The sequence below is a fragment of the Mya arenaria genome, chromosome 16 (genome assembly GCF_026914265.1).
Source record: "Mya arenaria isolate MELC-2E11 chromosome 16, ASM2691426v1".
NCBI classification, from domain to species: domain Eukaryota; kingdom Metazoa; phylum Mollusca; class Bivalvia; order Myida; family Myidae; genus Mya; species Mya arenaria.
The window spans coordinates 51805000-51832790 of NC_069137.1; the positions used below are offsets into that span (position 1 = coordinate 51805000).

General features: G+C 33.0%; 1 protein-coding gene across 11 annotated transcripts in view; it reads right to left on the reverse strand.

Annotated features, from left to right (window-relative positions):
• The window catches only part of LOC128222095 (myosin-11-like), a 117231-nt gene that overhangs the window by 31061 nt on the left and 58379 nt on the right, over positions 1 to 27791 (reverse strand). For all 11 annotated transcript variants that reach the window (XM_052930938.1, XM_052930937.1, XM_052930935.1 and 8 more), the window contains 9 exons: positions 16577 to 16657; positions 16271 to 16286; positions 15322 to 15491; positions 14929 to 14982; positions 14428 to 14544; positions 11671 to 11790; positions 11003 to 11114; positions 10397 to 10482; positions 6671 to 6748 (listed from right to left, as the gene is read on the reverse strand). In XM_052930938.1, the coding sequence (XP_052786898.1) occupies positions 6671 to 6748; positions 10397 to 10482; positions 11003 to 11114; positions 11671 to 11790; positions 14428 to 14544; positions 14929 to 14982; positions 15322 to 15491; positions 16271 to 16286; positions 16577 to 16657 (834 nt within the window). The remainder of the gene's footprint in view (positions 1 to 6670; positions 6749 to 10396; positions 10483 to 11002; positions 11115 to 11670; positions 11791 to 14427; positions 14545 to 14928; positions 14983 to 15321; positions 15492 to 16270; positions 16287 to 16576; positions 16658 to 27791) is intronic.

The window sequence follows — 27791 nt, forward strand, 5'->3', positions numbered from 1 at the left end:
TTATCATTTGGGTGAAGACCAGAAGTCAATGGCCTATACTTAGCGAAATCAGAATCACCAACTTTGTATGATTTCTTATTCCCTATCAAGTCAGCGAGTGATGTCTTGTTGGCAACAGGGTGGGTGGCAGTAACTGTTGACTTTTGACCTTTCTGTGGGGAGTTGTTGCCCTTTGGTTGCAAAGACTGAGTTCTCTTGTTCTCTGTTGTTTTCTTGTATTGAAAACTGTGACCTAAATTCAATGACCTTGACTTTGGTTTTATGTATTCCCCAAATGACCTTGACCTTTTCTTTCCCAAAGCTTTCATCATTTCTCTTGTATGAACAGGTTTGTGTTCATACTTATACGTACAACCGAGCAGTGAGAATGTTTGCAGGTTATGGTAATCTGTTGAAGACTCTGTAAGGGGCACATACATACCTTGGTCAACATAGGATTTGATAGGGCGCTTCTTAGTTTTGTCTTTGATGTTAGTCTCTGGGTGAATATCAAATGAAATGACCTTTGATGCACAGAGGTTTTTGGAATCCGTTGATAACTGCCTATCTGCTGGCAAACCTATGAGAGTGTCTTCTCTCTCTGTGTAACCAACAATTGTTATTTCTCTCTTTTTGTCATGATCACCATCATCGTCTACAGCACTATTGACCTCAATACTATCAATATCTGACAAAGTAACAAAGCTGGGATTATTTTCAAGTGAAAGACCAAAAGTCTCACTTTCATTGTCAATGTCAGACTTGCTAGTAGGGGAAGTAACTGCTGCTCTCTGTGGCAGTGGAGTGGCCAATCTTGATCTAAGGGATGTAACTGAACTCTGAAGGCTTGATTTGCTCCTATAAAGAGAACTTAATTTTTCCTTAACAGGGGAAGTAACTTGATTGTTTTCAACAGCACTTTTTGTTTTCCTTATTTCTGTTATTTGAGATAAATTCAAATTCCAGTGCTGAAATTCAAAAGAACTCAAAGAGGTTATTACTCTTCCTGTAAATCAAACTGTTAGCAAAATCATTTAATGGGAATTTAAGGTAACTACCTCTGCTGCAATAAAAGGATAATGAACAATGATATCAAGTAACAAACACAAGATTGTGCATGTGTTATCAGAAACAATAAAATATCTGAAATAAACATGAGCTACAAAGTCCTGATGACAGTTCTGTAAACATGGATTTGATGGTTGTCTGTAGAACAATTGCATAAGAAAAAACAACAACCAAAACATATTTTAACAGTTAAGTAGTCTGGACAATGTAGAACATTGGGTCTTATTAGGTCACATGTTATTTTGAGGTAAACTTTTTTTCAGCTATTGAACAAGATAATGAAGGGCACAAGCACAATATTTCTTATGTTATCAGAAAAACTACAATTCCAGAAAACATGAGAACATCAGAAGTTTAATCAAATTTAAGATTGTTACATCACTGCTTAATGTTTATTCCTCAGACTTTAAATGTTACAGGCATGATGGTGACATCTGAATAATAATAATACGTCTTATGCAATCATTGAAAGATAAAAATGATACAAGGGCATCTTTATCTAAAGTTTAACACATTCACCTATCAAAGTGCCATGTAAAAGCTATGAAACTCAATCAATTGTGAAGAGTTCCTTGCAACACAATGTCATCTAGAATGTCAACCACATATTTTCAAACTTTCCAATCACATAGATAAATATATAGAAGAATTGTGAAGAATTCATGTCAGCAAATATAGAAGGTCAAACCAATGATTTCAAACGTTCAAATACCTTGCTTAACACACTTTACAGTTATAGGGATATGGACAATTTAGAATGTTACTAAGGAGCTTAGTTCAACACATCTATAAGGTAACCCATGTTTTCAAACGTTCCAATACCTTTCCAAACTTGCTTCCAAGAATAACAAAACTTTCCAGCCCTTCTTCATCCCCTTCAGTGTTTAGTCCGACTTCAGGAGGTGGAAAGTAGTCCTTCAGGGTTAACTCCATGTCTGTTACCTCCACTCGGTGAATCGTCCGCTCCTCTCCATACAACATTTCCTGCATTGTGACCGGTCTTGATTTCTTCTTCGGAGAAAACACAACACTGATTGTGGACATTCTCGACTGATCATCTACATGTGCAATTTTGGAGGTATCAGAGAGACTCGTTACTCTTGATGGTGGTTTGGATATTGGAGGCACTTTTTCAGAGCTCTTTGGAATTGGTGGCAATGGTTTTGATAAAAGTGATGGGGAAAATTCATCATGCGGAGAGTGTCTCCTGATTTCTGAAGAGTTCATTGTTCTTGGTAAACTGGCAGAAAAAGAACGATCAGACAAGAATTCTAGGTCACCTTGGTTGGAACCAGAATAGAGCATATCATTTGTTTGTGTTAATGCATTTTTGCTAAGCTTTCCTCCAGCTATTATGCTAGATGACCGAATTTCTTGATGTGTTTCTGCAACCTCTGGTGTTTTATCTTTATCAAGAGGTTGTACGGATGACTTCAAGTTTGGTTTTTTATTTACAGGTCCTTTTGATACCATTCTTTGGGTCTTGGCTGGGGGTCTTAACTGCTAAAATATATTGATTTATTCTAAGTGGGTGTTCTAAAATTAATGCAAGCATATTTTGTTAAGAATTTTTATAAATGTGGGCTTTTCTATTCTTGGATTACTATTTAATCAGGACAGATATTTTGTAAACATGTGCCAGAATAAACTTTATTTTAAAAGCTTAATTATTATTATTATTTAATACTAATTCTTTATTCAATTGATTAATTTTATTCTAGAAAGGTTTTAAGCACTAGTATTTAAAGTAAATAGTTAGACACTTTCAAATACAGTTAGTTTAGCAAACCCTTCCCTAAATTTGCCACAAATTGGACGTGGAAAATGGTTGGCAGTTTGTGGAGTATTGGAAAAGGTGGCATTTGGTGAAAAATGGTGAAAAACTGAAGAAAATAGGACTGTTAATAAGTGTGTGTCTAGACACTTAATGGTAAGACAGTTTTCAGATTCAACTTTGAAATATTAGGTACATATTAACGCAAACTCACTTAGGACATAAAAATGCAAAATGGTTAAAATCTTATTCATAAATTGTGCAGATAAGCCAAAATTAACACACAAGAAGTTGTTAAAATGTTATCAACTGGGGACAGCCACTGGTAATTTTAAAATGCTACCTCTTCTTTGAGAACCTTTGACTGCACTTCAATAACCTCCATAGGTCTTGCCTTTTCAAGTTTATCCTTAGGTTTGCTTATCTGCTCTTTGCTTACATCTTCTGTATCTTTCAACACACTCTGTATTTCATTATCTGCAGGCTTTGTCTTCTGTTCTTTCCTAGCCTTTAGCTCTTTAAGTCTATTTTCTATACGTTTTTGTTTGTCAACAGCCTTTCTACGCCTCTCTTCCTGGTGTTGGTCTTCTTCCTGCGTTGCAATGTTACGCTTTTGCTCATCCAAAGCCTTTATTTCTGGTTCTTTATCAACCCTTATCTCTTGATCATCTATTGTTTTCTTTTGTTTATCTACATTTGTGTCACTCTTGTTTGTAATTACATGTTCTTGTTTTTCTTTCGGGTTATATAATTTGTCTTTTGGCTCCTTTAGCTTTTCCTTCTGAGGTTTTAGCTCTTGTTCTTTAACTACAATATTGTCGTTTGGTATTTCCTTTGATTGTATCTTTTCCGTTACATCTAGCTTGTCTTTAACCATGCCTTTGGACATTTCATTAGCATTAGCTTTGCCAAATGTGTCGTGTCGTTCATTTGCCATCCCCTTAGATCTATTGTTGGGTTGTTCAACTAGGAAAGAATCAAGTTCTCCACCTAGTGTATCTGTAGCAATCTGACTAGCAAGTGACAGGATAGAAATCGCTCTCTCAAGGTGTTTATCGCTTACAATATTCTTTTCTTTATCAGCTGATATACTTTGAACAACTGCATTAAGAGAATCCAATGTCTTCTGTCTTTCCATATGCAGTTCTTCCTCAAGCATTAATGATTTCTGACTCCTTAGCCTCTCAGACTGCCTACTCTTTAAAATCTCTGACTGCCTTGACTTTACCCTCTCTGAATGCCTGGTCCTAATCTCTCTTAGGCTCTCACCATCAGTAATCAGCTCTTTCTCTACCATTGCATAATTTTTTAAACCTTCTGACAGCCTGCTCTGGATCGTATCTGATTGTTTTGACTTGAGTCCATCTGAGAGGTTAGTCAAAGCCTCTCTTGATTTTGGATGCTCAATACCTAAAACTTCTTCAAGTCTTGACGACTGTAAACTTCTTAGGCCCTCCGACTGTCGACTCTTCAGTCTCTCTGACTGTTTCGACTTCTTTCTTTCTGATTGTCTGGTTCTTATCTCTCTTGTTATTACCTCAAGGCTAACAGGGTCTTGTTCGGTGTCAACTGGTGTGGCAGAACCTGCAACTCGAGGTGTGGCAAAGGCTTGTTTTGGCTGGGTTCTTGGTCTGCTTTCAGCAACTGTTTCTGCTATTTGTTCAGCTGCCTTGCTTGACATAGCAGATTTAAGTCTGATATGCTGTGTTATGATAAAAAGAGAAAAGCTACTGATTTATAATAAAATGCCTAAAAGACAAAACCCGATAGTTTCGTAGTTAACAAAATGACTATCAACAAAGATAGAGTCTTGCTTATCTAATTAATTACAAATGTGACTGAAAAAGGTGATGAACATGAGTAGAGTCTATCATACATTTTGTATCTTATAAATGAAACATGTGACTGAAAAAGAATAATGAAATACATGAACAAGATGATGCAATATAAGATGATATTAAATAAGATATAATTGGTATTTTTAACATTATAATACTGCATTCAAACCCTGCCAGTTGAAATGGTATTTAACCCTGTGTGTAAAGATGTTTTATTTGGCAGTGATATGTTGAAAACAGTGAAATATCATTCTTATTTCACACATAAATCTCTATAAACCACAGGAAACCATACAATAAAATTACTTAAATGGGACAAAAGTCATACTAAAATAAATTTAACAATGTAATATTTCCCAAAAAAGGATTATTATTTACCATATTGTTCAGTGCGAAATTAAGTGAAAATAAATCCAAATTTCTTAATTTCATAAACTCCATTGTTGCTGTGACTCTAAACAATATTAAAACAAAAATAATTATGGCCAATATGAAAATATTGTAAATACTGAAATCACAATTTGACTTAATAGTAAGATTGAAAGCATTTCATGAAATTATTTCACAACATTTTAATGTTTGTTACACCTTACATGGAGAAGCCAATACCACTTTGAATATATGGTATACACTAAACAATAACCAGATGAAATTGAACATTGAAGGGGTTCTAACAGCTGATAATTGTCAATCCTGAAATTAGCCAGGGTTCTGTTGGGGTATGACAGCCTCATGCCCAAATTAGTTAGTAAAGGGGATTAGACCCATTTTGAAATTGTTTCGAAACTGTTTAAATTCATTTCAAGATACCTTCTTTTGTCTTTGATGCAAATGCCCAAGCAAATAACAATCTTTACAATTGTACAACAGTCTGAAGTTCTCAATCCTGACTTCAGGATTAATTCTGAGCTTTAGAACCCCTGCATTGAATGTGTGCAGCTTCAACTTTCAATATGCTGTACACATATAATTATGGTAAACAAAAATAGTCATATATTGAACATCAGAAAAATACAATGATGTTATAAAAAGTCACGAAATAATTCAATTTCATATTTCATGAAAGTTTATGCCATGTTACACTCACAGAATTCAGATCACAGAAATAAAAATTAGATTTTCTGTAGGAGGGATATTTCCCAAAATACTGAATTCAGTATTAATGTCAGTATAATACTTAAAACTTTCGCCATACATTAATAAGCTATTATAATATAGGAAGTTATTCAAAATAACTTCAACACAGAGCAAAATTTAGCATATTCAACTATACAACTTATAATCTTTAACAAATTTCTTATCATCAAAATCAAATGACTACCTTATAGAGAAAGGGAGAGTAATCTTACATGTATCTATTTCACTTCCAAAACACAGAATAATGTTACATAAGTAAATCCTCCGTCATAGCACTACTTAGTCCACAATTTATAAATAGTTTCCCTAGAGCAAGTTTTTGTTGTTGAGTTTTACTAATAAGTAAACTTACTGTAATGAAAAATGGAGATATTTTTATAACCATCAGATTATTGGCTTCAAATTCAGGTAATTTATTGAGTCCATAGGGAAACAACAAATTATTTGACAATTGTAGCCTGATTTATTAACCTATTATGTAAGAGTTTACCAAGAAAGAGGAGACACTTATATATAAATATTTCTCATCCAGTCATTATTCCACAGACAGGGAGAGGAATCACTTGACTTCAAAGGGGTTCTCACATGGTTCACCATAAGTCAGAGGCATAAAATAGCATAGGCTTTTATAGGCTAAGAATTTTTTTCTGTCAAAATAGATATTTAAAAATTAACATCACTGAATTGTTTGTTTACATCAGTTGTAACCCCTGGTGACCCTTGTGAGAACCCCTATAAGTCACTTGATTCCTCACTCTGACAAATGGGAGAAAAATCTGCCATCAAGTTAACTCTTATCCAGTCAATCTTCCTTAAAGGGAGACTATTCTCATAGAAAGTAAATTATCTGTTTCAGTAAGCAGGAGTGACCTACCTTCTGAGCCCTATCCTCAGGTTCCACAGCAGGAGGTGCTGAAGCAGCCCCAGTTTGCCGAGCACTCTTCTCTTGTGCCTGCAAAAAATATGCAGGATATGTTAATATACATTACCATATTGAGGGCTGAGCGCGAAACTGTTCCATCTGCATTTTTGTATATCAAGTATCTAACTTAAAATGCAAAATAATCAAATACTGAGCTGTAATAAATAATCTTATATTTACACTAAAATTATTTAACTCAAATTTTGTAGAATATGTTTGAGTTCAATACTTTCAAATGATTCATTAAACATATATTGATTTCTACATTTTCAAAGACATAGCATTCTTTTTTCGGTGTGAAAAAAAGACATGTGAAATTAATAATCAAGATGAAACAAATTAATGGTGTGAAGCAAGCTGTAAAACAATAATGAAATGACTGATGTTAAAATACTTAGGAACATATCAATCATTTATGCAGTGAAGGTTCTTTGGGATTTTCAATGTGAAAGTACATACAGTGACTTTTCTGAAAACAAACAGGGTCTAAAGAAATAAAAAACTCATCATTTTATGTAATTCACGTAATGAATACCAAACATGTCTGTGTTTAATGTAAGTGTTGAGACGATTAGTTTTCACACGACTTGCCTTTACAATATGCCTATGTGCCAATTCAGTCAAAGCTCTTAAGCTGTTTCTGATAAGCAACTCTTCATCTGATTCTGGCAACTCTAAATCTGACTCCTCAAACTCATGGTCACTTTTAGCTTTATCATGCTCCGTTTCCTTAACTCCTCTTTCAGAACCCTCCCCTGTCTGCCTCTCTTTCAATTCCGGAGAACTTGCAAACATTTTATTTATATCATGACCAACATTCCTTTCATCCTCATCTTCTATTTCCTTATCTTGTCTTGTTAACATGTTTGTAGAATGCATTGTTTTTCTACTTGTTTGTCCAGAAAGTCTTGATCTTCTACTCCCTCTGTCTGCTTTCTCCATAAGTTCACCCTCATCATCTTTGACTTTATCTCCTTTGTTTTGAGACATTCTGCTTCTTCTACTGGAATGCTTTGTTTGCCTTCCTCCATCCTCAACCCCATGTTTACCATGCATTCCTTCCAAACCTTTGACATCTACATCGGATTCAACAACCTCTCTTGCTTGGGTCTCTTCCATGTAAGATTTCTCTGTAAGATTCATATCTTTCATTACTTTTCCTTCATCAAAAACGTCATCACTTTCATCGCCCTCCTCATCTTCAGGGAAAGCAATAGAAATAGATCTAAATGATGGATATGTCATCCTACTTGGATCAACACTAGTGGCATCCTCAGTACCAACTATAAGAGAAGCAGACTTAAGTGATTGATGAGTAGTTAACTGGCTCATATTTTGGCTTGCTCTACTGGGTTCATTTGATTCAGGCATATTTTCCTCTAAACTTTTCTTGCCATCATCAATAGGCTTTTTTTCTGACTGCTGAGATATTGAGGGAGATATCTTTATCTCTACTGAAATTACTTGCCGTCTACTCTGCCTTGATGATCCAACTGATTCCCGGCTACCAACACCGAGTTGATTTCTATCATCTTCTCCATCAATATTCAGGAAAGGAGACTGCATATCGACACCATCTTCAATATCATCTTCAACTTTATTGTCTGACTCTGCTTCTTCTTCAGACATGGATTCTATTATGTCATCTTTTTCATCTACCTGTCCCATAGATGACTTAATCTTTCGACTCTCTTCAAATATCTTAGACAATTTAGCCTGCATTTCTTTTGGTATCATAGCCGAAGATGGTCTCCTCAGAGATAGCTTCACTCTATTCATCTTCAATTGTTGCTTCCCCTTCTTTGTCTTCCCAACATTTTTCGGATCAACCTTAGTTTTGATGACATTTCTCTTCATATCCCACTCCGACTCTGAGTCAGTAAATATGGACCTGTCTCCCTTAGCTATGTGATGTCCTAGGGAAGATCTTATCTTTCTTGACTTATCCATTTCTTTAAGCAGTTTCCCTTGCAGTTCTTTGGGAATTTTTGCTGATGATGTCCTCCTCAATGACAACCTTACACTAGAAACTTTCATCTCCCTCTTCTTATGCTTAGTTCGGAAAGCTTCAAAGTCCTTATTCAGCTTTGTCTTGCTTATTCTTCCAGTGTCCATTTTGCTTCTCCTCCCAATAGATGAGTCCCTACCACTCATAACAGATTCTGACTTATGTGGAGTGCCATCTGTCAAAGGCACTGAGGTACTACCAGCCTTAGACCTTGACCTCGCAGAAGCTGGTTTAAGGACCTTTTCTTTCCTTTTTCCAACAGGTGTAAGCCATGGGGCAAGCCCTTCAGCATCATCTTCACTGGAATCTTCATCACCATCTTCGCCTTCATGATAATTATCAAGCTCTTTCTGGTGTTCATCACCAAATTCATCATCTAGCTTTTTTCCACCCTTCCTACCAGTCTCACCTTCGAAACCCTCTTCATGTTCAGCAAGGTAGGAATGAGATCTACCTCTGTGTCTCCTCGATGCCTGGGTTGATGTTCTCGACAACAGTCTCTCCCTTTCACCTTTCAGCCCAACTGGAAGAGTCAAATCTTCCTTTTTTCCCCTTCGTCTTTCACCTAAGGACTTCTTTTCTTTCAATGCTCTTCTTGGTCTGTTTCCAGTCTCTTCATTATCTTCGACAGAATCAGACTGGTCATTATCTGTGTCTTCTAAAGATTCCATGTTTGCTTGACTTAGTCCAGAGTTAGCTCTTGACTGCATAAAAGTAAGCATGATTTTATGTATTTGAGATACATATTTGTAGAAAGCATGTTAGAAGAAAAAGTTATTACAGACAACATAATATACATTGCTCGTACAACTATCTGCTGCACTATTGGATCAAGAGTTACCTAACTAACTCAACCACCAAACAGCATCACTTTGCTCTACCATTTAACATCATCAAGCTCAACCACCACACATTCACCTAGCTTAACCACCAAATATCAACTAGCTCAACATTCAAACAGCCTGTAGCTCAACCACAAGACACAACCTAGCTCAACCAACAAACATCATTGAGCTCAACAGCCAACATCACCTAGCTCAACCAACAAACATCATCAAGCTTGAATACCAAACATTCACCTAGCTTAACCATTAAACATTCACCTAGCTCAAACAACAAACAACCTCTAGCTCAACCATCAAACAGCACAACTCTGATACTTTAGAATGCTTTTAATTTATGAGGGCTCATCTTTCATGATTTTTATATATCTTGATCATAGTCACACCTTGATGATCTGACTCATCTCAAAGACATATATTTTTGTTTGCTATTGAGCAAAGCTTTGCTTTTCCAACATTGTTGACTTTGAATGCCACAGAGCATACACCAACACTTATCTTTATACTTATATTTATCCAGACAAACAAGGGGCATTACTAGTCATCTATTAGTGCCAGAGATATGGGCCTTGCGAAACAAGTGCATAATTTTTTTTTTATTGTCTCTGGCAGCATATGTATATATAGAATATCTTAAGTTTGTTTTTGAGTTATGGCTCAAGGTTCAAATTTTAGCACAACAACAACGATGATGTTATCAATGACACCAATTTTATGACAATTCCTCAACTTTTATTCCTCAGTAAACAGATGAGGTAAAATATCACCAAATTAAAAGCAATCTTCAGTACTATGCAGCAATATTGGTAGAGTAACCTACAAATGTACCTTAGCATCATCAGTTTGTTGCATCAGGTCTTTCAGCTCCTCCGAATTATCATTGTATTCATCTGGCTTTTGTGCCTCCGGCTTTTCTGTAAAGTGGAAGATATTTTCTTGTGAAAGCAAATTACAAACAAGCATTACCAGCATGTAAAATCTATGGCAAAGAATGACTTGGTTTTGGAAGAAAATGGCTTACTGGTGTGTAAGCTTATTTATACTCGCACTCGGGCCTAGCCCAATCGACGAGTGCTCTGTTAAGATTGTTAGTCATTTTAGGTTTTTGGAGCACAGTGCACAGACATAATGTAACCCTGGTTAGAGCTACATTGTACCCTGATTCTTTAACATGCACCAGTATATAGTACTGTCACACAGGACCCCCATTTAACGTCCCTCCAGGAAGACGATTAGTATTTTTAGTGATGCGACCCCTGGATTGATAGTCAAGTGTGTAATCACTGGACCACAGATCCACCACATTTGTTTCTTTCAATAGATTCAAAATGTTTTATTAAGATACCAGAAGTTGATGCTGATACTAAGGTTTAGTAGATGCTTCTTTCTTAGGATAAAATAGAAGAAAGGGATTAGCTCTTGATAATATCTTACCATCTGGAGTAGGGGGCTTTTTCTCGCGTTTAGCAGATGCTTTACGCCTTGTTGTGCCCGGACGAGACATGGTTTTAATGATCTCCTGTCTCTTAGCCTCCTCCTCATCCTCCTGTTATTAGATGGTGCCATATCATACATGAATAATTATATTTTGTAACAAAAACAGTCACACGAGTTGCTCAAGATATCAAAATGAAGGAAAACAAAACTTGTAGGCTTCAACAGTGCAGTACCAGACTGCTTATCTGGAAAACGCTTAATTCCAACTTTGAATGAGGACAATTACAGATACTAGGGAATAAAAATTGGACAAACAACTTAATCTATTATCGGAAATAAATGAAAATCCAATTAATCAATCATCAATTCCATAATAATATCTGATATTCGTTAAATGGAGAGGTATGTTGTATAATAGATAAATAAGTATAATATAAAATGAAATTTCAGATCATTTAAAAAAAATTTGGTTTACATCCATAATATCAATAAACCATCTTAAAGACTTTTTAGAATTTCTTTATCATTGTAAGCAAAAAATTGATTATTGAAAATTGTAATCGATATTTGGAGACTTAAGAACTATATGGTCTATATTTACTTGGTTTGATTATAATTTAGAGGATTCTGAACAAACATATTCAGTTAAAAAAACGTGAACTGACCAATTTTTCCTGTTCATTAATGAACTCTTCCAGCTGTGTCATAGCAGCATCTGCCTCCTTCTCTGCATCTGTCTGCAGTTTCTGGGCCTGCTCTACCTGCTCAATTAGGATCTTCCGCTCCTGTAGGTTACAAAACACTAATAGAAGTCTAAGTTAAATTGCACAATATATTTGTTCAGATCATTACAATATCCCCTTCTCAGCATATTTCTTCAGTGTCTTAGCCTGCTTAACCTACTCTATCAGGTCCTTCTGCTACAGTCAGTAACAAAACACTAATAGTAAGAGATGTAGGTTAGGTTACATAACACTGAATAATTAATAAACATTGTTGTATTATCCCGCTTCTCTCTATATTCACCATAAATTATGCTTCCCACAGTGTAAAGACTCAAGTTTTGAGGGTGAAACGACAACAATGTCAAGAGAGTCGCTGAACTGTAATGATGAAACAGTTCTGTGAAAGGTTGTTGAATTACATATCAAAGTTATCGTAAAATACCCAAACTTATGTCCAAGTCAAAGCCTGGACAAGCGAAAATACAAGAAATTTTAGCCAAGACTCTGAAGTGTGACCTTGACCATTGACCCATTGAGATGGGTGTTGCATGGCTTATCATGATAAAAAATAGTGCCAAGTTATATTAAAGTCATATAACTGCTGACCATGTTACAATGGAGACATGCTGAAATCTTTTGACCAATGAAGCATTATTGGGACCTTGATCTTTGACCTACTGACATGGGTCTAGCACATGACACACCAGCTTTAAATTGTAATTCCAAATTCCCAAATACATGGCCATGTTAAAGCTAACAATATGAGGCTAAGGTGTGACCTTGACCTACTGACAACCCATGCAGCTGCCTCATTGGAACATTTTCACCAAGTTTATTTATATCCCCAAATGAATGACCAAGTTACAGCCAAATCATTGACGGCCAAATGACGACCTGCTTGCCGACAGACCCAAATCTTATAAACTTGGATTTCCTTCCCGACTGCATTGTTAACAAAATGGTGAACATGACAATGTTTTACTGAAAATTCTCTGAAATTTTTAAGATTAATTTAAGCAGGTGTGCATTGTTCAGGACCTCTAAAAGTGAAACAACTTTGGGCATCTGCACAATAATTGTTCTTTGGTTTTATGTCTATATTGGAACATATAATTGAGAATTCCCATACATTCTTAATTTAAGACCAGTGACATGCTTTTCCTTTGTAGGCAAGTAATTTAGATATTAAAAGTTTCTAAAATAGATTATTAATTACATAATTGATGCAACATGTTTTGCATGTAAAAACTTCATTGGCCTCCTCTTTTCTCATAAATCCTTCAATCCACAAATGTGTATTGGCAATAAATGGAATTAACAGCTCAATCAATCAAAGGAAATGGCTATAATTGCAGAAGATAACACTCTCATCATATTGATTATTGATCGAGCTTGTTAAATCTGTTTTGCAACTGGTACAGATAAAAATTAACTGTTTCAATGCAGAATCAGTCCATAAACGTTGTAGCTTAATATAAATCAAGCTGCTGTCTTATATAACTATAGTTCTGAATAATTATAAAGTAGAAAATAGATACATTGTAACCTTAAGTTCTAAATTATGTTTTCCTTTAATAAAAGTTTTAGTAAGTTGACTGTGTAATAGCCTAGAAGCTTGTCCGATTTATACATACATGGAAGTATTTAATATATAATTCTCAATGAATCTGTCATGCCCTTTCATGAGATTGTCTGTAGTTTTGGTAAAATCTAAGTTGAAAGTGGCAATAACTTTATAAAAAATTAATAATCTGAAACCAAGGTCATTTTGCACCATTATTTCATGTTTAAGCATGCTTACCAAAGATAATTTGAATCTGTCTTCCATTCCATGACTTATCCTCTGGATAATAAACAAAAAGCCTGACCAAAAGACAAACGGTCTGACAAGCTCTCTCCTATTATAATACCCCTCCCTTACTTTGCAGTGAAGAACTATTCTTATACCTTTTCTAACCCCTGTTTTGAACAAGCTTTTAGTGAGCTCATCTTGTTACCTTTATATCATTTCTGTAGCATAACTCCAAATTTAGATAATTCAACATACCTCTTCTCAATTAACTTTGTGTTCATTGAACTGACCATTGAGGGAATTGACCTTGAAATGGGTCTTGGTCATGTAATGGACACTCAATTCATTACTTGATATATACAGTGTGTGTATACCACCTGATTAATTGTGTCATAAATGCTATGTGGGAAGGCAATATTTTGCTTCGAATAAAGACTACACAAAGATTACTTTCCAGTTATCACGTGGTATACACACACTGTATATAGTAGTCTGATAACGCCACTTTTTTACCAAATGCTTACTGATTCCCATTTGGTTAGCTTTGTTCATTAAAATGACTCTTGATTTGACCTTTAATCATGTCTAGGCCATGGTTGTGTATAGGTTGTCTTGTAACTATACAAAAACATGACCTTGCTTTGTGTCTAGGTCAAGGTCAAGGTCACTAGTACCAACAATTTAAGGTAACTGTTCATAGATTTCAGGCTCATGAGTGGAATTAATTTAAATTATTTCACAAAAATCTCACTGATTCCAAATAGGTTTTATGTTTGTCAAACTGACACTTGATTGAGTTGACCTTGGAATATGACTAGACCAAGGTCAAATATAAGCAGTTCTGACTAGTTCTTTTAGTTTATGAAATATAATGTTCTGTTGTAATTTAAGAACACAAATCTTACCGATTCCCATTTATTTTTATGTTCATTGAACTGGCTCTTAAGGGAGTTGACCTTGCGATGTGTCTTGGTCAAGGTCACCTGGAGCTGGTCTTCAAGGTCACGAAGCTTTGAAACACTCTGAAAAATGGAAATCATTGAAGAAATATTTATGTTATGCTTTAACTAATATAACTGTAGACTGTTTTATTTTTTGAGGTTCCCTAGCTAGTTTTTGACCATTTATGCAAGATGAAGCCTTTGCTATTATCATTAAATTGCAAATGCTACATCTTACATAAATACACTGTTATAGTATGACCGACAGTTTTTTTCTGACTTGGACATTGTACCATGTCAACAACACATACAATAAATAATATGAAATATATCAACATTTAGTTCTATTTGTGTTTATGATATCAGGTAACTTACATTTAGAAACAATGTCCATGCATTATGTGATATAATTCTTGTTCTTTTCTTGGAATACAAAGTTTCGTGTAACAATATTTAGTCTCTTACCAGCTGTCTGTACTGTAAGAATCTGCCTGGAATGTGAGCTTGGGGAACAGAGGACTGTAATAAACAAATATATAATATCAGTGACAATTTTGAATGATTTTAATACTTTATGAAATAAAATTTACAAGGACAAATCACAGCTCATAATGAAGCATTACTTTAAAAAATGAGCCAATTAAAAGTCACTTTGCACAAGCTTCCTCATTTTAGTGTGACATAGATAAAGAAAATAAACATGACCTTTTTGTGTCCAGCACACAGTTAAATGGCTTTATCTTATACAGTATACATATTATCTAAATTTGGATATTTAAGTCCTAAAAAAAACCAAGATGTATATGTATACATAGAATTCATATTTTGCAACACTTTCAATCTTTATACTTAACATACCCAAGACTCTTCGTCGTCCAACTCAAACGCATTGGTGAATTCTGTGCCATCACCCTCTGCAACTGCATCCAGATTTTTGGACACTCTGGAAGGTTGACGATTACCATCATTGGTTTTATTGTCAAGTTTCTGAGTTGACTCTCCTTCATCTTGTATGGTTACTTCTGCTTCTGTAGAATGTGATGTATAAAATATTATGGAAATAATAGAATTCTAATGATGATAAAATATACTTTTACATGTAACTGGTGGGTTTATGTTTTGATTTGACAAGTTTATGAGTTATCTTCCCTTCCTCATCTTGCAAATACTTCCAGTTTGAAGTATGGGGATTGAAGCATATGAAAATGACAGAAGAAATTCAGTTTTCTAAATATGTGCAGTATGAACTAAATAATATATATATGATATTTTCTTGCCTTTTTGATCTAAAATTGCCATTTGTGGTACTTTATTGGGGGTAAAGGCAATGAACAACTTTTAAATCAATTCTTAGTTTGCCGCTTTTGGTTTCATTGGTCATGATTTCATACACTTTTCATTCCAAACTTTCTGCTTTCAAATATTCATTCAAGATTTTTGCAAGTATCTTTCAAGATTTCATAAAGTAAACAATTATTGAAAAACAGAATCATTTTGTTTTCAACACCACGATTGTCTGTTCTTATTTCAAACAGGGGCATAATCAACAATATCACAGTTATGGACCTTTCAACATGCATTTGCCTATTATTTCTGGCAACATATCTACTAAGTCTCATTTGAATATTTTTAAAGTTTTTTTTAACTTATGGCCACGGTTCAAGATGGCCAAGATTTTTCACAAATATGACATTGGCGACCTCAAGAATGACCCCAAGGTTATGAACTTATGACAATACCTCGACTTTTTTCTTTAAAAAACTGACAAGATTAAACAAGGGAAACTTTTATACTATAAGACTCTTACCCTTCTTTCCTCCTTTCTGAAAGAATAAGAAGAGCAAAACTTGTTTTAAGAATATCAACAGTTCTAGCATTCTATATGTTTTACAAAGAACAGTATGGTAATCTAGAATTTTATTTGATTTTTCAAACTTCTATGCTAAAATGGAATCCGTGTTATCAATGCTTTCTCTACTATGTTGTCTTCTTTACTTGATTCGATGATTTGTTTGGAAGAAAGAACGTTTTTAACTTTTCAAACAGTATTTATTGTAAAATTTCATAAATCTTAAATTTACAAAATATCTAAAAAAAAATCTAGTATGTGTACCTGGAAAGGCCTATTCAGTGACCTTGAAGGTTGCTTGCTGGCCTTGAGGCTTTCAGACTTCTTACTGGACTTGGAACTCTCCTGAAATAACATGCAATCTGATTGGTCAGTTAAGTTTTGATAAGCAATGAACTTCAAAAATTCTTATTATTTTTCATTGGTCAATGCATTTTATTAAAGTCATTTCATTTGTTAGTCTAAATACCAATCTGATTGGTCCGTTTGAAAAAAAAATCGACCAAATCTCAATTGTTTGTTTAGTAAACAGTTGCATTAAAGGTTAAGTAACAAATTCAAAACAAAATAACGGAAATTTGAATGAACAATATACTATTGAACTTAAGAAATATTAAATTCAGGGGGCTTAGCATGTACAACAAAAAGCACATAAGGCATACATACTGGTACATATATGTACAGCTTGTAGGTACCAAAGCAATACAAAGCATATTTTTGATCAAAAGATGAATATGAACATTGAAATGTAATGACTTTGGTCTGCAAGAAAAAAAATATGTTGAACACTGAAGTATGTTGTCAATTTATAGATATTGTTCTGTAAAGGATTAAGGTATGCCAATGTTCAAGCAATTTCACGTTAATGATTACTTTTTTACGTGAATAATCAATATCCTAATAGTGTTGTTAATCTATGTAAATTATAATATCATGCTTTTCTCATGTATGTAAATAAATGTTACCGCCAGAAGTAAAGGCGATGATATATGCTTACTCAGATGATGACTTAGTCTATATTATGCTTTAACAAATGGGGTAAAACATTTTTAAGAAAGATACAAGATTTTGTAACTTTCCAAGAAGTATGTAATGATATCTGCTTACCCATAAAAAGTTAAGATGGCTAAAATTATGCTTTTAAATATGGGGGGGGGTTAAAAACAAGCAACCATACAAGATGTTGTAACCTTTCCAAGAACTATGTCATGATATCTGCTTACCCATAAAAACACAGGAATCAATAGGAGATAAGGGAAATTGATGGGGAAATTCTGCCATTCAAACTTTGTAATGTTCTACAATAATCAATGGCTACCCCATAAAAACAAACCCAGATTTACATCAAAACTGGATGGCGAAGGATGGATGCAATAATGCGGTAAAGTTGGAGTGTTCTTTTATGTAGTTAAGGCAGTTTTGAAATAAATGTTGCTTTTGCAAAAAAATGGGATAGATGCAAAAATAATTTAACTGTGAACTACCTGTTATGTAGTTAAGACTGTTTTAAAATGATTCGTTTTTGTACCTAGCTGAATTGTTTTTGTTGGGTGATAAAATGTCAATTTTAAGGCAGACCAGGATTTGTAATACAAGTTCGCCTTCTCATAAACATGGATATAAAATGTTCTGACAAAATGTTCCAAGAGAATAAAAGTGAAATAAAAGATGCATCTGATGAAATCAATTAATTCTCAGGGAAGATAACTCCAGTTGTAACACTAAATCCTCTGGATGCACAAAATACATCCTAAGTTATGAAAACTAGTCTCTGTCTTATTGCTAAAAAACATATAATGTTTAAAAGTGAATTAAAGGTAGCATACATCTTTGAATTTATTCACTGATTATATCAATTGGTTTAAACTCAGCTATTTCAGCCCAATTGCGAGTACAGCTATATAAAGCTGCATGATGAGAATCATTTTAGTTTTGTTTTTTTGTAAAATCAGTTTGGGGGCCATGAGAAAGAACCTTGTGGAGATCGAACCCACAACCTCTTCGTTGAGATGCAGACGAATAATATCGTTATAATTTATTTAAACAATGTAAGGTGGATTAAGTCACAAACTCAATATTAAAATATGATAGTTAAGCTCATTCAAAATTCACTATTTGTGACAACACAAAATATAACAGAAATAAAAGGGAAGTTTAATTCAAGAATCACATATGAATACATGGAAGGTGAATAATTCAATAATAATTATTTGAACACAGGGAAGGGGAATAATTCAGGTACCATAACATGGTAACATAAAAGGGGAGTAAAAGAATCTTTTCATTAATAAAAATATGAAAGGGGAGTAATTCCACCATAAAACCTTGAAAAATAAGGATAGTAATTCAGGTATAATAACATGGCAACTTAAAAGGGAGGTAATAAAAAGATTTAAACATAAAAGGTAGGTAACTCAAACATTAAACCCTGGAAAAATAAAAGGGTAGTAATTCAGATATAATTACATGGCAACATAAAAGGGATGAATCAAAAAGATTTAAACATAAAAGGGAAGTAATTCAACCATAAAACCTTGAAAAAATAAAAGGGAAGTAATTCAAGTATAATTACATGGCAACATAAAAGGGAAGTTATAGAAATATTTAAACATGAAAGGGAGGTAATTCAACATGATACCATAGAAACATGAATGGAAATAGTGTATAATAATAGGCAGACAGGGTTTTACTGGCTTACTCGGAAAGAAGATCCCATATTCATAGGTTTTAATTTATCATCGGCCGACAATAAGTAATAACCAAACTGAAATTAAGAGATGACAAAGTCAAAAATGAAAAACTGATGCATATCAAGATAGTGAAATTAAAAGCAACATGAAACATGAAAAACACAGTAAAATGGAGCTGGATCACTCATTGTTTTCCATCATGTAACTTATTTACAGAATTATTTAGATTTTTAAATAACAGCAAAATATTATACACTAACAGAAAGAAACGAAATTTGAAATATTGTACAGACAGACGCAGAGAATAATTGAGAGACAGACAGAAAAACAAGACAATTGAAACACAATTCATACCTTTTTCTTCCCTTTTGACATTCTGATTGAAGTCATCAATCAAGCTTTAATGTATCCATTCTTTAACTCAATGAAAGTCACCAATTATTTGAGCTGTGTTCACCAATTTGAAATACCATATATATTGACTGTATGAGAAATTCACCAATTCTATGAGCAGTGTTCACCAATTTGAATACCATATATATATCGACTGAATAAAAGTCACTAATACTATGAGCTGCAGAGTGTTCACCAATATTAAATATCATAGGTACGAACTGTTTAGATAGTCACCAATTCCTTGAGAGTCACCAATTGTAATAAAGAGTCATCAATTATAAGTTACCGATACTATGAGCTAGACACCAGAGCCGGTTCCATGGAAAATCTTAGACAAGAAAATATTTTCCCGTCTGAAATCTTAAGATAAAATAAGACAGTTCAATAATAAGAGTCCAATCAGGTTGTATTAAGTCCTGGCTTAGTCAGTTAGATGACTTAAGTTTCTTCGTGAAACCCAGGATTCACTCATTAAAGTTACAAGTTCTATGACCTAAAGTCATCCACATCAAAAGTATTGAACACGAAATGCTTGAAATCACTTATTCCATGACAGAGTCACCAATTCTAAGTCACTAATTCTTTGACAGTTACTAAAGTTCCAGAACATGCCATTAAATGCAAAGATTATCATCATAACTAATTTATCTCACCGTCTCTTGGACACAAAATGTGCCACATCACTAAAAATATTCCATGACAGAATCAACAATTCCAAGTCACTAAATCTTTGACAGTTATCTTAGTTACAGAACATGTCATTTAAATGCAAAGATCATCATCATCATAACTTATATTTATCTCATCATTTTTTTTAAATGTAATTAATTTTGACTCACACCCACATTTTTCATTTTTTTTCATTTTGCACTTTAGTGCTAAAGTTTGATCACCTGTAGGGAAGAATTAGAAATGATCAAAACGCATACAAAAAAAAATGTCACTAAATTATTATAGATCTTGTTTAACTATACAAAAACATATTCATGTAAAATACAATCAACATTCTTAATAAAGAAAAGATTTTATGATTGGCATTTCATTAATATTATTATCCTTCATTATTAAGTAAATATGAGAAAAAAATTCCATTAATGATAAAAAAAAATTAAGGTTGTTCAATTTAAGTGAAAAACTCCTGGCTTTTTTAAATCCTATTATCCACTCTCCCATGGCCGTATTGTAATTTTATTTTATCAAAAATATTAAAATTCATAATGATGTGAGACTTTGATTTTAATCTTCAATTGAATTCATCATTTATCAATAAAATGACGCATGATTTATAGAAAATTAATGATTCTGTTTGTCATCAATAGAATAAAAGAGTGGACGATATTTATTTAAACTTAGACTGTATATGAACTCTAGGAACTGTATTGTTTAATATTTATTGAGTAATAAACGGAATTATAAAAGGAATAAAATAATCATTAATTGAAAACATTGAAAGCACAAACTCATATGAAGATTTTTATTTTAAATCTTCTCAGTATGACAATTTGAGAAGTGCGTTCAAGTTTTGAATGCTCACGTGACGAGATGTACAAAACTCCTTTACATAGGGTCAGTTTATCGACATTGTGCTGAGCAAGTGAATTTCATAAAAAGAGCTTTTTAATCCAAGAACATTTCATCTATGAATATAAAGACATGATTAAACTTCCTCCCAAAATATAAAATTATTGTTTTTAAATTCATAGGAAAAATGATAAGAAGAAATGGTTTTTACTAAGCACATTCAAGATACTTCTTAGCAATATTTTTGGCAGATTATACTTTACAAACTTTTCAATCAATGACATCACAAATAATTTCTTTTATATGTTCATCCAACAAATATTTAATTATTTCTTCTTTAGAAAACTTTCAGAAAGAGGGTTTGTAAAGCATTTCAAGCAGTTTTGTTTGCAATATAATAACATGGTTGAAATGTTGCCATGATAGACATGTGCTTATTGTCTCTGGTAACATGTATACCAAGTTTCATTTAAATATATTTAACGTTTCTCTTTTAGTTTAAATATGACATAGTTGATTATGCAATCCATGCAGTAACCATGACACAGCTGACTACAACACTAAAACAATGACAATACCTCAGCTTTTTTTCTTAGAAAAAAACACACAAACTTAAAAAAGGTGAGTTCATTAAACTCAAAACTAACCTTCAATCTTATAGGTTTCATTATTTCCCTCAACGTTTTGGTTTACTTTTAACAATTTCCATTCCTGCTATATGTTCTTAGAAAAAATATTTTATAAGCTTAATTAAGTTGTTTAAATAATGTCATAGCTGGGTAAAGTCCATAAAGTAAACACAACTTACTGTGCTTGGAATGACAGAATCAATATTTATATGAAAAACAGAATAATAAATATTTATTTTTCATTGTTCAAGAAAATGACAGTAGAATTTAATCAATCGCATGTATATCTGTCTCCTTCTATCTAAATTGAAAGTTGATTACTTCGTAACTATGAGGGTTAATAAACAGTTCCACTTTATTGAAATATAAGGCTGTTGAATGAACAAGTCGGAATTCTTACACAAATAAAAAAAACTAAACAATCCCTGCTGTATAAAATCTCAAATTTGAAATGTGAAACCCAATCAGTATTTTTACTTAGTGCGAAGTTTAATTTTGAATTTTCAACTTGTGCTAATTTCGCCCTCTTACAAGCAGCTCCGTCTTAACCATATATTGTTGAAAAAATTAAGTTACTTGTGTATCATCTTTTAAACTATTTAAAAAGCCTGTTTAGTAAAAGTGCCGCAAAGCACACGCCAACATATGTCTGTTGTTTTATACTTATTAGTCAAATATGGGGCAAATCTGAACAACTATTGAATTCAGAGTTACGGCCCTTGCTGCACATGTGTCTATTGTCTCTACCAAATTTCATTCAAATATCTTGTAACATTTTTTGTTATGGCTAAGGTTAAAAAAATTTGGAAACCAACAGCGCCAATACATGAAGCCCTCAATATCACAGAAATACTTAAGTTAAATCGCAATCTTCAATTTGATTAACTCATTTTACCCAATAACATCAAAAGTTATTACAAATCGTATGTTGTTTTTTTACACTTTTTAAAAGCGCATTCTCACATAGAAAATATTGATTAAAAACTTGGTCAAGATTTCAAAGGAAAAATATTCTACTGCAAAAACTTTAATTGAGTACAAATCATTGTTTTTGTAACAATCACTCTGGTATATTTTTTGTTCAAGAATTACTTGTCTTTGAAATATTGACAAAAGGTCCTTATCAGCAAACCTTAGGAGGAAATACACTTTTCTGAATCAAACTATAATCATTTTATGTGGTTATTTGAGTCGAAAATGAGACGAAGGTTTGACTTGAGAAATTTCATTGTAAAGGGGCAACTAACTACTAAACAATTACAATTTACCTAAACCTTTCTTCATCGAAACATAGACATTTTAGCTAATGAAATACTGCTTTAATTGAAGCATATTAAATTAAAACTTGAATTCACATTTTTAAACTTTATGATAGAAATAACCTACGCTTTACAACGGTAGTCTCATGTACATTTTTTTTTTCCATTCAATTTCATTTTTAATACTTTAAAATAAATAATCCTTTTTTAAGGAAATAGAATATAAAACGATTGAAATTGGAAAGTTGTTTAAAAGCATGAAATACAAAAACTTCATAAAATCCATTTGCAAAAGAAGCGAGTTAAAAGTAAATACAGTTTTTCTTATTAATTTTTCTGTTCTTTTACACTGAAAAGTAAATCAATAAGATATCCACATGTTTCCAAATTATATATCAATTAAAATCACCGTGAATAAAATTATTAACCCAAACAACACATCGTTCAATATCAATTATTCCTAAAAATATTCTCAATAATCATAAAAGACAAAAATTAATTAAGTCCAATGTGCCATCAATGGTACAGGTCAATATTTCACATCCAAAACAAACAGATGACGGAGAAAATCTCGACATGAATCAATTCCCTGTAACAATTTTTCACTATCTCTACGAATGTTGACAAGAAAAGTGGAGGCTATGTTATACTGATAATTAAAAAGATTTATGAATCTGAGAGAAAAGGTAATGATGGTTGCTGAGGATGATTTGATTTGTAAAAATATCCACTCTTGAATTATTATACTCTTTTCTGGTGTTTTAAACCAGTTGTAAGTAAAGATTCATGTACATATGACAGTCAGATCTTATGATCTAAGGTAATTGGTAAAAGTATGATGTTGCTTAAGAGTTTATCAGTATTAGTCTTAAAGAGACTATACACCAGATTGGCACCAAAAAAAGCTTTTTTCTGTAACGACTCTCAGGACATTTATTTAATAAAATGTTTTACTCTTTGATATCGTAATTATAAAAAAAAAAATGTGAAAAAAAATCGAGTAAACTATGAGATACTTCAGTTAGTAAGTTTCAATGCATTGTACACATCGATCGATACCAAGTTTATGTCAGTTTTCCACAATTTTCTCTTTTTTTCGCTGTTTCATCATATGGAGTACAGCCCCTTTAATTAAGTCATTTCCTAACTTTAGTCATTTTCCTGAGTTAATTCTTTCACTAATCATAATTGCTTGATAATATCTGAAATACTTTGCTTTCATTGAAATTTGATTGAAAATACATACTTTTATGTTAAAAGACACTTTTCTTTTCATTTATCTTAGGACAAGAGATGTCAGTGAATGCAATGTCATAATCAGACTTACCCTACAATGAATTAAAAAAAAATAAGAAATTTTCCAACAAGAGTTTTAGATTTAACCCAAATTGTGGTCCCATCAAATGACTCTCCATGAAATGTTTTTAATTTCTCCAGCTATTGCTGAAATTAACTTTCCTTTTGGTTGTCAGATGAACTGCTTTATTGATAATTTGGTGAAAGACTTGATAATGTAATATTAATGTTTCATAAAATTATCAATTTCTAAACTGTTTGCATGTTCATGTTGTTTTCTTAAAGCAGTAAGGGAGATAAGAACAGAAGCATTTCAACTGCAGAGCTATCATTACCTCCCCTATATATTTCTAAGAAAAAACTAAGGGAGGTAAGTGTTGAGCTTCTTTTACCCAAACTTTCATTTTTTGTATTATCTCCCTTGCATGAAATTCAGAATTTAAACTTATTAAGGGTAATATCAATACTATCATACCATAGTTTTGATTGCAAACCATTTTTGAGACATATTTGGAAATAACTTGCATATCAGTTCATACAAATGCCATATTTCTGAGAGGCTTCCCAGGGGATTTTGGTCCGAATTCCAAGGGATTTTCATATTTCACCAGGGAATTTTTATGCAGCGAAATTTTTATCAACATTTATGATATAAGAATATAAGAAATATTTAAATGCCATATTTCTGAGAGGCTTCCCAGGGGATTTTGGTCTGAATTCCAAGGGATTTTCATATTTCACCAGGGAATTTTTACGCAGCGAAATTTTGTGTAATATCAACATTTATGATATAAGTATAGATAGAGAAACACACTCTAATTACAATGATTTTTGGACATGGTCATCATGGTCCTTCATGAAATTTCACACTCATAATATTACAGCCAACCTTGAGCAATGTATAATCAATTTAATTAATTATTCCTATAATTTATTAAATGGAAATACAAAAAGAGACAAGTCATGAATACATAAAAAACTTGAAGTTATAAATTATGAAACACTATCTGAATTATTTATATATACAAACGGAAATATATGATTTTAAATTGATAATTATTATATCAGTTTTCTACCTCCGATAAATCGACAGTAAATGCTAGGGCCTAAAATAAAAAAAATTCTTGTTTGGAGTAACGCGACCGACCCATAAAAATCGTTGCCGACTCAATTTTTTTTTTGGCATTTTGATCCGCGAATTTTTTTTTCAATGCCTTTCCGCTACTATTTTCTGTTTCTGCTCTTCTTCTGTTTCGGTTCTTTTCGATTTGTAGACACACTCGTAGAGCTTCGGTTTTTATCGCTGATCGCAATGAGCGTTTCGAAAACATGGCTGACTGCAAGTTTGTCGAACGTGAACCGAACGAAATTACGTTTTGTGTGACAATAAATTACTTAAATAAAAAAATTAAAAACAACTTTGTAAGAAAATTCAATGTCGACTACACATGGTACGATGTATTTGATATCTTAATGGAGAATGATGAAACAATCCCGGAGAGCTACTACGACAACTTCGAAAAAATGTATGATTGTATGTAAACCAATTTGTTTCACATTTTCGTTTGCTTATCTTGAGTGTCATCAGTTTGTTTTGTTGAGTTCATCTCTGTGTCAGTCTTAAGTAGATTGAAATTCTTTGAAATTAAAAAATAAAGGATCAGAAGTTAAGATGTTTGTTGTTCAAAAGTTTATTACAATGCCTTGAATAACTAGTGTTATGTAGTGAATGTACTGTACACAAGATCCAGTTGTCGTTGGAGAAAAAAAAAAAAAAAAAAAAAAAACCTACCTACCTACCCACCTTAAAAAATCTGGGTAGGGTTACTCCAAACAAGAAATTTTTTAAGGTTGGCCTCGTCCAATTCGCAACTCTTTGTAACTTAAAACTTCATTTCAATCTCCTAAGAGTATGATATTTAATATTTGACCAATATATAGAATAAAATACAAAAATACAAAAAGCAACACTGAACTTCACAATTTCTACATCTTACAAGAATAATAGAGCACATGACCACGATTCTTCACCAAAGACTCATTTACTGAGAAATTTGTTGAACTCTTTGAATAAAAGCGTGTATTATGTGATTGTGACAGACCCAATACTTAAGTACCATATATCTCACAATATAACAACAACATATACTTCAGGTTTTGCCGTTTGAAGATTGTTCGTCCCAGGGGGCATACTGGCATTCAGTGACAATGACTGTAGAAATACAGCATTTAAAACCATCATAATATCAAAAATAAACAAACAATTAGAATAAACAAAAAACAAGAGCTGCCACAGTATGTGACGAATGCCCCCGAATGTGACATTGACCTATGAACAAGGTCAGTACATGAAAAGTTGATCTTGCCTTTACGTGTCAAATACATATGGCAAGTTATTTTAAATTGCCTCTAAACATAAAAAATACCACCTATACTTGACAACCTACACTGTTATGTCCTTATAAGCAGCATTCCATTGTGAATAAACACTAAGTGTGACCTTGAACTTAGAGGTAGCGACATGGGTCTTGCATGCGACACATCGTCTTGGTATGTGGAACACATGTGGAAGTTATTTTAAATTATGTCCTTACAAGGGAAAGTTACAGCCCGGACACGACAACCTATACTCTATGTCTTTATATGCAACACTCCATTGTGAATAAACGCTAAGTGTGACCTTGACCTTAGAGGTAAGGACATGGGTCTTGCACGCGACACGTATTCTTTGTATGTGGAACACATGTGGCAAGTTATTTTAAAATCTGTCCATACAAGGGAAATTTACAGCCCGGACATGACAACCTACACTCTATGTCATATATGGAACACTCCATTGTGAATAAATACTAAGTGTGACCTTGACCTTAGAGGTAGGGACACGGGTCTTGCACGGGACACGTCGTTTTTGTATGTGGGCATAATAAAACTGAATGATACAAAATTGGGAGAAAACAAGGATGGAATGGAATGGACTATCGATCGGGCCATGTTATTAATGAACATAAAACAAAATACTGTAAGATCAATAAAAAAGTTATTTGCAAATTCATACTAGCTGTGTCTATGTGAACAATCAAACAATATGTTTTGAAATAAATAACATTACCATTTGAAAATACCAGTTTAAAAAAGTAATTGTATGATATGTCTTATGATAAAAGGGTCACATTAAGTATAAAGAACAGAGGATGAAACTGTGACAAATGAATATTTAAATTCAAAAATGGCAGCCACATTTAAGTCAACTGAATATCTAAATATGGAAATGGCAGACAGTCAAATACATATCTCAGTTCAAAAATTGCTGCCAGTCAAATAAATACCTAAAAACAGCAGACAGTTAAATAAATATCTAAATACAGAAATGGCAGACAGTCAAATAGATATCTAATTATGGAAATGGCAGCAAGTACAAAATATCTATATAAAGAAATGGCAGCCAATCAACTTGAATTGCGGCCAGTCAGCTGAATATCTATATACATAAATGGCAGTCAGTACTAAATATCTTAATACAAATATGGAAGCCAAAACTGTATATTTAGATATAAAATGACAACCATTCAACAAAATATCTAGAAAGGAAATGGTAGGCAGTCAACTGAATATCTAGATATAGAAATAGCAGCCTGTCAATTGAATATCTAGATACGGAAATAGCAGCCTGTCAAACTAAATATCTAGA